This window comes from Plecotus auritus (genome assembly GCF_963455305.1).
Source record: "Plecotus auritus genome assembly, chromosome: 2".
Lineage (NCBI taxonomy): Eukaryota > Metazoa > Chordata > Mammalia > Chiroptera > Vespertilionidae > Plecotus > Plecotus auritus.
Window position 1 is genome coordinate 74,790,899 of NC_137771.1, and position 13,746 is coordinate 74,804,644.

Here is a 13,746-nt window from a genome sequence, read left to right on the forward strand (position 1 = left end):
TCAGCCGTTTGTATTCACTGTCCTCCACGTCCCAGCATCTTTCTCTTCCTCTTCTGTCTCCTGCCTTTGGCCCTGCCTGGATTCTGGAGTGTGGCCATGGACAATGTGCTTAGAGAGGCACTGCTCCATATGTGTTAGAACTAGAAGCCCCTCTGAGGGGCATGATATTGGCAATAAGTCCATTTGTTCTTCTTGCCCACAACTCATTTGAAATGGTTTGGCTCAAAACTATTATTTCTTGGTCGGTTTTTACAGGAACAATGAGGTGTCCTGTGACCACTGCCTCCTATCGTCACTGCAGAAGAGCACACGTGAGCTCTGGAAATGGCCGGGCACTGTGGGAATGAGACCTTGCCATCTTAAACAGCTACAAAGACATGTGGGATCTCACATCTAACCCAACATCCACTCTCTCCTGCCCTTGCCTTGTCTTCTCCTGTCTGAATTGCACCCATGAGGTAGGCACTCAAATGAGCTGAGCTAACAGATGTGAAACCGAGATTCAAATAATACCCAGGTAACAATGGCTAATGCTCACATGCATTGCCTCTGGGTGTTTCCTTCAAACCCTACAGAGCAGACTTGGCATGAACATCAAGGTGAGTCCATTCACTTCCCCCCAGTTTGAGAATCCTGCCATGACGGGCACTCCTGCGGCAATGACCCTCACAGAAGCTCACGCAAAGACAGGAAGCTGCTCGGCCCCAAATTATGCCTAAAACCATACCAGATGGTGCACACCAGGAGTCAGTGAACATAGAGAGTGTGTGATAAATACGTTTGCGTTTATTTTCTCCTTAAAAATAGAACAGACGCACATACACATACAGAAAAGCAGATCCACTTGACGTGAGAGTGACGCCCAGATCAAAGCTACCAGTAGGATGCAGAGGGCTTCTACCTCTGTGGTGTGGATGAGGAGGGTCACTTTCACCATCAGGTGTCCCAGTTCAGCTTCCTTCTGAGAAAGCCCCGTTGGGGATCTGTGTATGCCCACGTGTTCGTTTCTGCTGCCGAGGCCTTACTGATGCTGACTGGTCGGCTGGGGCGGCCACGTGGCAGAGGCTCCTGCACTTCCCGCTGCCCAGAGCTGCTTTCCTGCTGCAGAGAACGGCAGTGTGGGAGGAGGTCAGACCTGCGGACAGAGACCAGATAGACTTTTGTCATCTTGCTTTTCTGAAGAGATGGTACAACAGCGTTTAGATTTTAAAAGTTACCTAGCCATCCATTAATGGTTGGAGGAAGCTCAGCCAAGGGCACTGTGATTCTGTCCGATGCTCAAGGTTATGGGCTATGCTGTTTCCGTGTCTGTGAACAGTGTGGGCCAGGTGACCCCTCAGGTCTGTCTGGCTCTAAGGTGCAGACGTCATGAGGCTCACACCCTCTGGGTGGTACATGCTCACATCTCAGAGGACGTTCCACCTCTGGGTGGTTTCCAAAGGCTGCCATGGTGTCTTAGGTTTGCTTTTTAGTCCAAGAAAGTTACCAGGTTCTTCCTGTCTTAGTAGCCAAGAAGGCAGATTGGACATGAATTGCTATAGTCATAGACCCTCAGCTCCCCTCACCTGGCCCAGAAATGGCTTGGTAGTAGCCCTTTAAGAGAGAATATGCCTGGTGGGGGTTGGGAAGACATTGATAGTTGTAAGCAATACTTTTGCTAACCAATAATATATTCCGAGCCATAAAATGGATTCATACTGCAAATGGCTTTCAAAGACTAATTTTCTACAGTGTAAACAGCAGGTTAAAGACCGTTCTATGAGAGTGGCTGGAAAATCTTAGCCAAGCTAACTTTCCCTGGACAGGTACCTTTGCTCAGACATTCCTGGGCTCTCTGGGGAGGCAGGGGCCAAGTCAACCTTGCCAAGTAGCCATTAGGTCTCTACTAGGCAAAGGAAGGGGAAAATTCATCATAAGCATGGCCTTGGAAGTGAGTATGTCGAATATTAGCAGTATTTGGTTTCCTTCCAACTAGAAACTGGTGGGAGGAATGAGAATTTTATGGGAAATAGGGTTTTGCACATCTTTGCTGGTTGGAAAAGTGCTTTGATTTTATTTGATTTACTCTCCAGGTAAGTCTAGAGAGAATGACTGAGATAGTTTGTCCCCTTATCATCCCAGGCTTAAACCAAGGCACCTGGTGCCTCTTCCAGGACTCTCCCCCCCTCTCTCTTTATCTCTCTCTCCCTTTTGGGAACTGGAAAGGTGTGGGCATGCTGGGATGTGATGCCAGGGCAAGAACTGGAAGCACCTATCCCATGAGTTATCACAGGCCAGAATACATACCTTCTATTGATTGCTTCTTCCTCCTCATCTTTCTTTTATAATTTTATAAAGAACAACGAGCCCTCTCCCTAAAACAGACAATGCTCACTTTAACCAACTCTATGTACCATTTGAATGAAGTACTACTTAATTCCTTTCCTTTGAAACTCAAACACATGACCAGACATAGATGTCAAGGATCCCAACAATCAAGACATTTTAATATTTTTTCCTATTTTCCCTGCTTCTAATTTCCAAAATCTAAATTATTTTTGCTGCGAAAATAATTGGGAAAATCCTTCTTAAAAATGCTCTCCCACATCATCCAAATTTTTTCCTGACTATAAAAGGAACCCACACCACTATCAATCGAAAAGTCCTTTAGCACAGAACTGGGGGAGACAGGTAGGGGGACACGCAGTGTGTGTGGTTGGGCGGGGCTCTCTGCAGGAGGCATATCTGAGCCTTGGAGGCCCTCAGGCCCAGTGGACCAGCAGTGGGCTGGGAAAGAGTGGCAGGTACCTTGGCTTGTCCGCTGGCTCCAGCAGCTCGGGGGTGCAAAGGGAGGTCGTGAGTTTCAGTGTGCTGTTTAGCAAAGTTCACAAATACCTGAAGGCAAGAAAAGAGCAAGAATAGGTATATGAGCAAGAAAAGAGAAGAATGGTACCCTCCACTCACCACCCACCTCCCCACTCTTCACTGGGCTTTCTCTTTTCCACAGCTCATATCCAGCCCTGCTGGAGCAGCTTGTGTGCTGCAGGAGGGGAGGCAGGCCCACCTGAGGGGCCCGGCCACCAGGGCCCTGCACAGGGCTTGTTTCTTAGAATTCCGAGCTGAGCCATAGGAGTGCCTCTGGGAGGACTCAAAGGATGTGGGGTATACAAGGCAAGGCAGATCCCAAGTAGCAGCATCCTTCTAAGCCTCTAAAGAATAAACTAAAAGCAAGAAACAAAACAGGGTCTGATCTCATCTCTCCTCTGTCCTTTATTCAATGCACAGTGTGGCCGTGACTCCTGCTCATGCCTTCCTCTGCTTATGGCTGAGAAGGTGCTCTTGAGCCAGCTCCTCAAAGGCTATTGGAGACTTGCCGATGTCAGTGCTTTATTACAGTCTCTAAGGATGTCTACTTAAAATAAACACGCAGCAACAACAAAATATTCCAGAAAAAACTCAAATGTCCAGATGGATAAATGGATAAATAAAACTTGCTATAGACATACAACAGAATATTACTTAGCCTTTAAAAGAAGGATATTCTGACACATGATACAATGTGGATGATTCTTGAAGACATTATGTCAAGTGCAATAAGCTAGACAAAGGGGATAAAATGCTGCCTAATTCCATTTATATGAGGTATGAGGTGTAGTCAGCATTCAGTAGAACAGTGGGAGTAGTCAGCATTAAGTGGCAGGGGTGGAGGCTGTTGTTTAATGGATACAGAGTGTTAATTTGGGAAGATGAACAATTTCTTGGGATGCATGGTGATTATGTGGACAATGTGAATGTACTTAATGCTACAGAATTATACACTTATAATAGGTAATTATGTTATGTATACTAGTATTTTACCACAATAAAAAGATCACATTGAAAAAACCTGATACACGGCACACATGTTTACCAAAACTCACCGAATTGTACACCTTAAATGAGTGCATTTATTATATGTAAATTAAGCATAAAAAAAGTTGACTTGAAAAAAAATGGTACCATGACGAACCAGGAAGGTTGAAATGAAGTCACAGTGTAGGAGGGAAGGATGAAGCACACTCAGTGAAATTTGCGATGACTAAAATAGCGTTAGACAACAATTTCTGACAGACTGAGTTCTACCCTAATGGGCAGACGCTCAGAGGTTGAACCTCAGGCATGTCCTGCCTCCCTGTGGTGGGGATTCTCCCTGGTTGGGCTGTCCGGTCAGGACTTTGCATAGCCCTGCTCTGCACCCAGCTCCCTTCGGGGACTTGCCTGGTCCAGCGTGGTCTGTGTGACCGAGTACTCCTCAATGAGCAGGCTGTCCTTGTGGGAGATGAGCAGCCGGAAGATCCTGGCCAGGGAGGAGGAGGGGACCTGGAACTGGAGCATGTTGTGGTGCCTCTCCCTCTGCACGCTGCCCGGGAAGTTCCCCTGGAAGAACTGCTCCACGGGGTTCAGGTCGGGAAGCAAGTCGTCCTTTGGAGATTTGATCTTCATTGTGACGATGTAGCCATCTCCGAACCTATGGACGCCCACCACAGCGTGGTACAGGCCTATTAGTAGTTGGGTCTAAGGCAGTCTCAAAATCAGGAATAGATGCATCAAAAGTATTGGGGATTAAAGGTCACACTATAAACCTTTTGTGCATGTTTAGAACTAGGAGGAAAAGACCCATGATAGCTCCTGGAGAAATAGTTTGATACTAGATTTTAGAGATTAAATGTCTGTTTGTGGCTCAGTGGGTCATCAGACTTATGTCAAGCTTTATGTGTCCCACTCCTGAGGCATGGATGTTCCCTGCTCCTTTCCCTCTCACATGCTTGCTGAAGTCAAAGGTGTTTTAGCTCCCTGCAGAGATCACGGACCTGCCCATGAAGGCACACGGGGCCAGTGCTCATTCAGTGGTGGAAAGGCTGCCTGGCTCTTTAAGAGGCTGGCCAGGTGGGAGCAAAGGCTTGGAAAGCAAGCACTTCCCTGTGGAAGCTTCCAAAACCAATGGAGCTGCCAGGGCCACGTGCTTCCCTCCTCCCTCACCAGGTCACCCAATGTGGATAAAGAAAGGTCCACAGAGTTCCCTTCAGTGTTCCCTCTGTGACCAAAGGTTCCTCCCCTCCAAATAAAGTGCCTCTGCCTTCCAGCTCTGGAAAACTGTCCCTCCACACGGGGAAGAGTCCCTCTCACCTGCTCTCCCATGGGGATCATGAGGAGTGGGAGGAAAGGAGGAGGGAACAGCCATGTCTCCAGCAGCAGACACAGGACCTTGCCAGCACAGGTCTGGTGACCTCAAAAGCAGAAGTCCCCCTATATGTCTGTGCAGTGTCCAAGCTGTAGTTGCTCAAGAAATCATGGCTCAAATATGCAAATGCAGCTAATCTACTAGCCTTTCTCTCAACCATCAACCTGCCCTGATGCAGGTAGGAATGATGGGTACTGTGCCACACACTCCTATGGATCATCTCGGCTTAGATAAGGTGGATTACGTGCTGTTCCTTCACCAACTGGCACGGTGACTTTTATATTCCAGGATCTCAAAAAGTATTTGCTAAACAAACAAGTGATGACTATAAATCGACCCTTCCTAGTTTATAATGTATATCAGAATTCAAGGGAGCATGGCATGGCATTATTGGCACAATTTTATTTTAACTGATTATCAGCTTTGCAGAAACCATTATTAATACCACATTATTCACAGCAATGTACCATGAACAATATATTGAAGATTACTGGCATTCCTGGTTTGTTGTATGATACATGGTCATTTCTCAAACCTCAAAGCGTATGACATTCCAGAAAGGAAAGGTAATTCTTGGGCTGTTTAGTCTCCTAACCATTCCTAAGTTGGTTGTGGGTTCTTATTAAATAGGCCGTTGGTCCTGGATTTGTTGGGACAAGTGGTAGGATAATGAGGCAGCAGTAATGACTCTCCCTCCTCCCAGCCAAGATATGCTTCTGCCCCAATCATAAGGCTCCATCTAGAGACTCAGGAGCCTTCAGCCACAGACATTTATCCCAGTAGAGAGTTTCTTTCAGCACAATGGCTTTCTCTATTTGTTGATGCAGAATGAGGCCTGGCTACACTGGCCTCTGCTGGTGGTGAGGGGGCAGGACCCTCCCAAGTGTAGGTAGAAAGCACAGGGCCTAGTTGACACCCCCCCTCCCCGCGCCCCCACTGAAGGTAACAAAGGAGCCCTCTGCCTTGCCATCTCCTTACTTGTACTTGAGGTGCTGAATGGTACCCAGACACTGAAAGGTGCCCTTCACCATGATGGCCAGCCGGGTACACAGGGCCTCACATTCTTCCATGCTGCGGGGTGGGAGAGAAGAGTGAGGGGTGAGGGACTCCAAGCCACCTGCCTGCTCCACCCCAGCCTCTGGAAATCTCTTGCCTGTGGGACGTGAGGATCACAGCCCTCCCTTCTCTGATGATGCTCACGATGGTGTTCCACAGCATGCGGCGTGCCTGGGGGTCCATGCCTGTGGTGGGCTCATCCTGTGGGGAAGCAGAGGGCAGGGGCCTGGCTTACTGCACCCTCCATGGTTGGCCTCCTCTGAGCATTATCTCTGGCAGACAATGCACAAGTCACTCCCCAGTGGGGTGAGACCCAGGGTACCTGGGCACAGAGTGTGCAAGGCAGGTGGCAGATTGGGAGAATAAGGACAGATTGTGCCCACCTCTAGCCCATTTCCTTGCAGGAATGGGTTAAAGTTGATTAAGGCAAAGGAGAATTATCTTAAAAACAAACAAGAAAATGACAAACCCCCAAACCTTGCACATGTTTGCAAGGAGGCAAGGAGATAGCTTAGGGGACTTTTATGGTTTTCTCCAAGTTCTGAAACCCATGGCCTCAGAAACCCAAGATCTTATAAGCACAGGGCCTCCAGCTCCAAGTGAGAGCCACCTGAGCCTCTGGTCAGGCTCCTGCTCCTGTCCAAGCCCCAAGCAGACCTTCCCCGGCAGTAGCCCTTTCTGAGCAGATGCCCACACCCCACAAAGGGCTGAACGTCCTACTGTGAGCCTGTGGCCCCACAAGAGACTTCCCAGGAACTCAGAGTGAGAACGTTTCCCCAAGTGCTATGCACCAAACACTGAGCTGATTTGCTCAAAATGAACAGTCCAGACAAAAACAGACCACTGCATTTTCTAAATCTGCTGACCCAATCACAGTCATGCATCACTGGGTTCCCACCCTTGGGTCCACCTATCCCCACAGGTCACGGGCCCCTCACCAGCAGCACCAGCTGTGGGCAGCCGATCAAGGCAATGGCTGTAGAGAGTTTCCGCTTATTGCCCCCACTGTAGGTGCCGGCCAGGCGGTCCCCATAGAGAGACAGGCCCAGGCTCTGAATACTCCAGTTTGCCACCTAGGGAAGAGGAAGACAAGCAAACATCTCAGACCTCCACCAATTCAAAGCCTTGGGCTCCAAGATCTCACATATCTAGGACGACAGAGCCACCTGCTGGCTGATGTTCTCTGGCACATACTTTAAGGACCAGGTGTCTTCTTTCCACTCTGTGCTATAGATTCAGCTTGGTCAGCTCAGCACCCATTGGGTGCAGCCCCCTGAGAAATGGGCTTCAGCCTTACAAATAGCAGCACCAAGTGTCACAAACTATGGTTAGGAGGGAAAGGGTAAGAGCCCTAGTGTCTGTTTAAGAGTGATGGGTCTCATTGATTCCACCCCTACACAGGGTCACACTTGAGGTCTTATGCACCAAATATATACTTATTGAGCACCCCCTATGAACCAGGCTCTGTTCTAGGCACTGGAGGGTAATGGTAAACATAGCCATTGATCTTGTACTCACAGATGGGGGTGGTGCAGCAGACAATCAAAATAAACAGAATAATGACAGATTATAACAGTGCTTTGAGGGAACTCTACAGGGAATTATGATGGAGAGTAACAGGTGTGTGATGGAGAATAACATGTGCACAGGAATGAAACTAGGAAAGTCAGTGGTGATAAACCCACAATGCTTCTGCCTGTGCAGTTGTACCTCTGCCTGGAATGTTCTTCCCCCAGGTATCCACGTGGCCCCTCTCTCAGCTCCTCATGTCTCCACTCAGAGTTCACTTCCTCCGTGAGGTTTTCCCTGGGCCACCCTATCTCAGCATGCCAACCTGACAGCAAAAATTCTTCCCTGTTTTATGGGTGTGGAGAGTTACCGCTTATTGTCCCCACTGTAGGAGCAATGGATTCACAAATATGCTGTATATTTTACTTACTTATCATCTATTATTATCTGTCCCTCCCACTAGAATGTAGCTCCATTTTTAACTTTTTATTTGGAATCCTTTCAAACTTACAGGAAAGTGTAAAAATGAGAATAGTACAAAAAACACTCATAAACCCTTTACTCTCTCTTATACACACACACACTCACTCACACACACTCACATACACACATACACACACTTACATACATACACACACACACACACACACACACAATTTTCTCAGACCCAAACATACATCTTGGCCCTTCGCTCCTGAATACTTCAGAGTCTATTTTCTAAGAATAAGATTATTCTCATGCATAACCACAATACAGTTTTACATGTCAGTGAACTTAGCATTGTTACTATACTATTATCTAATTTTTGTTCATAGTTCAGTTTTATCAATGAGCCCAACAATATCCTTCACAGCATTATTTTCTCTCCAGTGCAAGATGCGGTCTAGTGTCCATTGTGTCTACTTAGCCTCTTCTGATCAGGAACATTTCCATAGTCTTTCTCTACTTTCTTTGTTCTTTTTTTAAAAAAATATATTTTTTATTGATTTTTTTACAGAGAGGAAGGGAGAGGGATAGAGAGTTTGAAACATCGATGAGAGAGAAACATTGATCAGCTGCCTCCTGCACACCCCCCTACTGGAGATGTGCCCACAACCAAGGTACATGCCCTTGACTGGAATCGAACCTGGGACCCTTCAGTCCACAGGCCAATGCTCTATCCACTGAGCCAAACCGGTTAGGGCTCTTTATTCTTTATGACTGATTATTTTGAAGATTACAGCCCCTGTATTTTTTAAAAATAGAATGTTCCTCTAGAGTTTATCTGATGTTTCCTCATGGTAAGATGTAGGTTTATAAGTTCCCAATCCGAATATTATGTAAGTGAAATTGTGTCCATCTCAGGATATTGTATCTGGCACGAGCTATCCATCTGCCTCTCCAGTAATATTAATTTTGATCACCCCGTTAAGGTGTTGCCTAATTCCTCCATTGAAAGTGATTATGCTTCCCCTTCTCAACCAATAAGCAATCTATGGAAGATATTTTTTTAAATTACTCAAATATCTTGCTTCTTATTAAAAAAAAGTCCCCTATATTTAGCAACCATTGACAATTCTTGTGTAATCCAATATTTACTATAATCATTGCAAAATGATTTTCTGATTCCATAACTTCTTCCAGTTGTCTATTGGTATTTCACTGTAAGCAAGAACCCTCCATTCTCTCCTGTTTATTTATTTATCTATTTAATAGCATTGACTTACAAATTCCTATCCCCCACCTCAGTGTTTTATAATTTATCATAGTATTCAACTATTGCGATGTCTAAATTGTCCCATACCCGGCCATTGGGAGCCCCTTTAAGATGGCTCCTGTGAACTGTGACATGCCTCTATTGTGTTTTCTTAAGCTCTTCTTTACTCCTGGCATAAGATTTTCCAGGCTCATTCAATACCTATGCTGTCCCAGACCTGGAATTTGTCATTTGTTTAAAGAGTCACAGTTTCTTTCAGTGGGGATGGTATTAGATACCAAAACTTGGGCACTAAGTGTGCCCATTGCTACTGGGATATTTTTTCTTCTTAGCCCTTTCAGTTACACATACACAAACATACACACATATATGCATATACATATACATGCATATGTGCAATATACAGGAACACATTTTGCATGTATGCACAAACTCGTGTATATAAATATTTCATGAGTTTACAGTAATATCTCCAATTCTAATCCATCTCCACAGGGTAACTTTTTGCCTTTCCCTTTTCCATATTTGTATGTCCCTTCTTCCACAGTGAGAACTCTGGCTCCCAACAACACTAGCACATTTATTCATTTACTTAACCCTAAATCACATCTAAGTTGTTTCAGAATGGCTTTGCTCATGCTTCTATAAAAAATAGACTGAAAAGAGCTCAGAATTTGTTTGTAGTTTTCCCTCTCTGCTCCACTTAAGACTGAGGATAAATAGTCAAGTACTGCAGCATCAGTTACTTGTATTAGTTCTTTCCCCTCCCCTTCTGCAAGTAATATTTATCTTGAAATAAAATTGGATTAATTTGCTTCAGTTTGCTTTCAGAGTTAGGATTTTCTTTTTGTTTTCATTTAACCCCCTTTCCATTCTTATTTAGTTTTATTTTTTGAATATGTAGAATATTATTAACATGCTTCCAAAAGTCACAACTATACAAGGATATATACTCAGAGAAGTGACATTCCCTCCCATTTCCCTTTTACCCATTTCCCTCTTGTCAATGATGAAATTTATTATTTTCTGGTTTATCCTTTCTATTTGTAAAGATAAACAGACATATATATGCTTTCTTATTTTTTTCCTAGTTTCTTACATAAGAAGCATTTTACATGTACTTTTTTGCAGTTTGCTTTTTTTTTTTTAACTTGAAAATATCTCTTGGAAATAACTTCATACCAGTTCACAGAGATCTTTCTTTCTTTCTTTCTTTCTTTCTTTCTTTCTTTCTTTCTTTCTTTCTTTCTTTCTTTCTTTCATCTTTCAGCTGCATAAGACTTTATGGTATGTATAGACTGCAAGTGATTCAACCAACATCTTATTCCTGAACATTTAGGTAATTTCCAATGTTTTCCAACTAAAATGCAATAATAACTTTGTGCATATGCATTCTGTATTTTGGGAGGCATACCTACAGGGTAAATTCCCAGAAGTGAGACTCTGGGTAAGAAGACAAATACATACTTTTTTTGTGAGATATGAGGGCAGGGATATTTTTGTCTGCTTTGTTCATTGTTATACCTTTCTTCTAGAATAGTACTTGGCACATAGTAGACACTCAGTAAGCATTTGTTGAATGAATGAATGGATAGCATTCTACAGCTTTCCCACCTCTAAATAACTGCACTCTTATGAGATAGCCTTATATGGTTTACCAAATTCCTAAGTTGCCACAACAAACCATTGTTTACCCTCTCAATTTCCTCTGCTGGTACACCTCGAAGCCGGGCATAAAGGTAAAGGTGTTCTCGCCCTGTGAGCAGGTCATCAATTGCATCAAACTGAGGACAGTAGCCCATACTTTGATGGACTTCAGAAATATTGGTTAAAATACTGCAACAAGAAAAAGCAATTAGCAAGTTCAGAGAGGGGGTGAACAGAGAGCTGGGGCTGGAGGAGCTCTGCCAACAGAGTAAGGAAGCTGCCTTTTCTTTTCTCCCACTTGACTTCAGAACCGTGTACACCACTGAGGAATCAAAGCAGGGGCCCTTGGTTAAAAACTCATGAACTTCAGGAGTTCTGAGCTTTGAATCCAGCCAGATCCTCCAGTTTCCCTGTCTAGGATAAATTGAATACCTGTTATCCAAATTAGCTTTGGTTTTGGATTGGATCACTTCCTATATTAGTTTAAAAACAAAAGGAAGATCAGGTTTCAGAAATCGAACAGTGATTTTTGATCCCTTTCAGACATTTGGGAAGTAGCTAGAGAAGATACATGCTTCCCAATGAAAATAAATTTCTCCATCTGTATTTATTGGCAGAGATACAGTCAATGAAAGAGGAACCAAATGGATCAACTCCCTCCGCCCCCCTCAAGCAAGAGGCTGGCAGGGAGAAGAGATGAAGTGAATTGAGTTACTGATATATTCTCCCTCATTAGAAAATACATTGCCTTGATGAAACATAAACTGTCCTTCGTCTGGTTTAATCTCTTCCCCCTTTCCCTTATAGCTTAGGGTCCATGAATAAAGGGTGGGTGCAATAGCATGGGGCAGAGAGAAGTCATTCACTATGACAGTCTCCCACTGTGACAAAAATAATTACAGGTATGGCTGCACCAATCAAAACCACCCAGGGGAGCAAGGAGTGTACTTGGAGCTCCCAAACCAGAGAACCCCAATCCTGTGTCTTAAACCTATAGTTTCTTTCTAGCTTTCATCTTGGTTTTAACTTCTGAGCATTAGACTATATCCCATTTGGACTACAACTTGAAGTCTTATGGCAAATCCCATTACATCCTCCTGTCATCTGCAGACTGCCTCCCACCAGCACTCCTTTTGTTACCATTGTGAAGTCACTTGCCTGATTGTAAGCTAAGCTGGATCTGCAGATGAGATAGGCCCAGCCATGGTCTCACTCCACCCCTGCCAGTCCCTTTGCTCTGGGCCCAACAGGGATGACCAGGGAAGGCCTGGGAACCAGAGAAGCATGCTCAGGACTCCCCTGCCCAGTGGGCATTGGACCATTTGAGGATGGCTCTTAGGTAATGAGGCCTCAGTCGGGCAAATACTAAGCAGACATGATCAGGGCCTAACTCCACTTCTAAACCAGGGCCTAGAGTTCCTCTGGGCACATTGAATATACGTGAGCTCTGCTGTTCAAGGAGCAGCTGGAGAGAGGCAAACAGGTGTGGGCTCCTGTTCTCCATCCTGTGTCCACAGTCTGTTTACTCACAGCTTACTACAAAGAGCAGAAGGCAACCTCCAGAATCCAAGGGCCCATGCCAGTTTTTCCTTCATAAAGTTTCCTTGGCCTGGTAAAACCAAGCATCAGCACAGAAATAGCCAATGCAGAATAAGGCCCCGGAAGGCCCTTGAACCCAACCCTATGTAGAAGTTCAGAGAAAGAATGCTGCATACCAGCATTCTCAACCTGGGGCTCAGGGGTGCTGTAGGGCCATAAATATGCTTCAGGGCCCAGGAAATTTCCCAAAACTCTTTGCAAAAATATGTGGAGGCAGATAATGAGGGACCTGGTGTACTTTTTATAGAAAGTAGGTGCAAGAATTCCTCAAATGTTCAAGGGAGTTCATGATACCAAAAAAGAAAAAAATCCCTAACTTAGTGCATCCAGAACTTTCTGAGAATCCATGCAACAGAGGAAACTCCTAACAATCACAATTCAATTCCATTTTCCAGAAGGTCTATATTTTGGACGTTTTGGACTGTGGTCACTGGGAAGTCCACCCCTCTGTACAGATCTTTCAGGCTCTCAGAGTCACCCTCAGATTCAGGGTCTGATGCTCACCCTCCCTATGCTGGGACAGGGACATGGCCCAGGACCTACGAGTGATACCCTGGGACATGATGAGTGGGACACTTACCTCTTGCCTGCCACAGTAGCATCGCCTGAGGTTACTGTGGTGTCCCCAGTGAGCATCTTGAAAGTGGTTGTTTTGCCAGCTCCATTCACTCCCAGGAGGCCAAAGCACTGAGGGGGAACACACACAACTGGCCTCACCCTAGAGCCCAAGAGGGCTTGGAGTATCAGGCCCTAGAGTAAAGTGCATGGGGAGGTGTGTGTGGGGGGGGGGGCGCTTTTGGGGGGCATTTTAGACCTGTGCTTCCATTAGGAAGCCACTAGCTCCATGTGGTGCAGAGTAGTAGAACATGCGCCCTCAAATATGCCACTTTGGCATTAGGATGACTTTGAGCTGAAGGCAATTGAAGAGAAGCAGAGATAAGAAAAGCTTTCTGCCCTCCTCCTATTTGCCTAAAAGTAGGACACAAATTTACAAGGTGTTTTCCCTCTATACTCTACCAGTAAAGACAAGTTAATCACT

The 13,746-nt window shown here is 45.1% G+C and overlaps 1 protein-coding gene across 1 annotated transcript in view; it reads right to left on the reverse strand.

The window, feature by feature from the left end:
* Positions 1-763: 763 nt before the first annotated feature.
* Positions 764-13,746, reverse strand: part of ABCA4 (ATP binding cassette subfamily A member 4) — a gene marked incomplete at its 5' end in the record, with an annotated part of 130,323 nt that continues 117,340 nt past the window's right edge. Inside the window, 8 exons of the mRNA XM_080655604.1 lie at positions 764-1,135; positions 2,788-2,874; positions 4,237-4,486; positions 6,179-6,271; positions 6,354-6,457; positions 7,195-7,329; positions 11,156-11,297; positions 13,288-13,394. Coding sequence (XP_080511730.1) covers positions 1,130-1,135; positions 2,788-2,874; positions 4,237-4,486; positions 6,179-6,271; positions 6,354-6,457; positions 7,195-7,329; positions 11,156-11,297; positions 13,288-13,394 — 924 coding nt within the window. The 3' untranslated portion in view covers positions 764-1,129. The remainder of the gene's footprint in view (positions 1,136-2,787; positions 2,875-4,236; positions 4,487-6,178; positions 6,272-6,353; positions 6,458-7,194; positions 7,330-11,155; positions 11,298-13,287; positions 13,395-13,746) is intronic.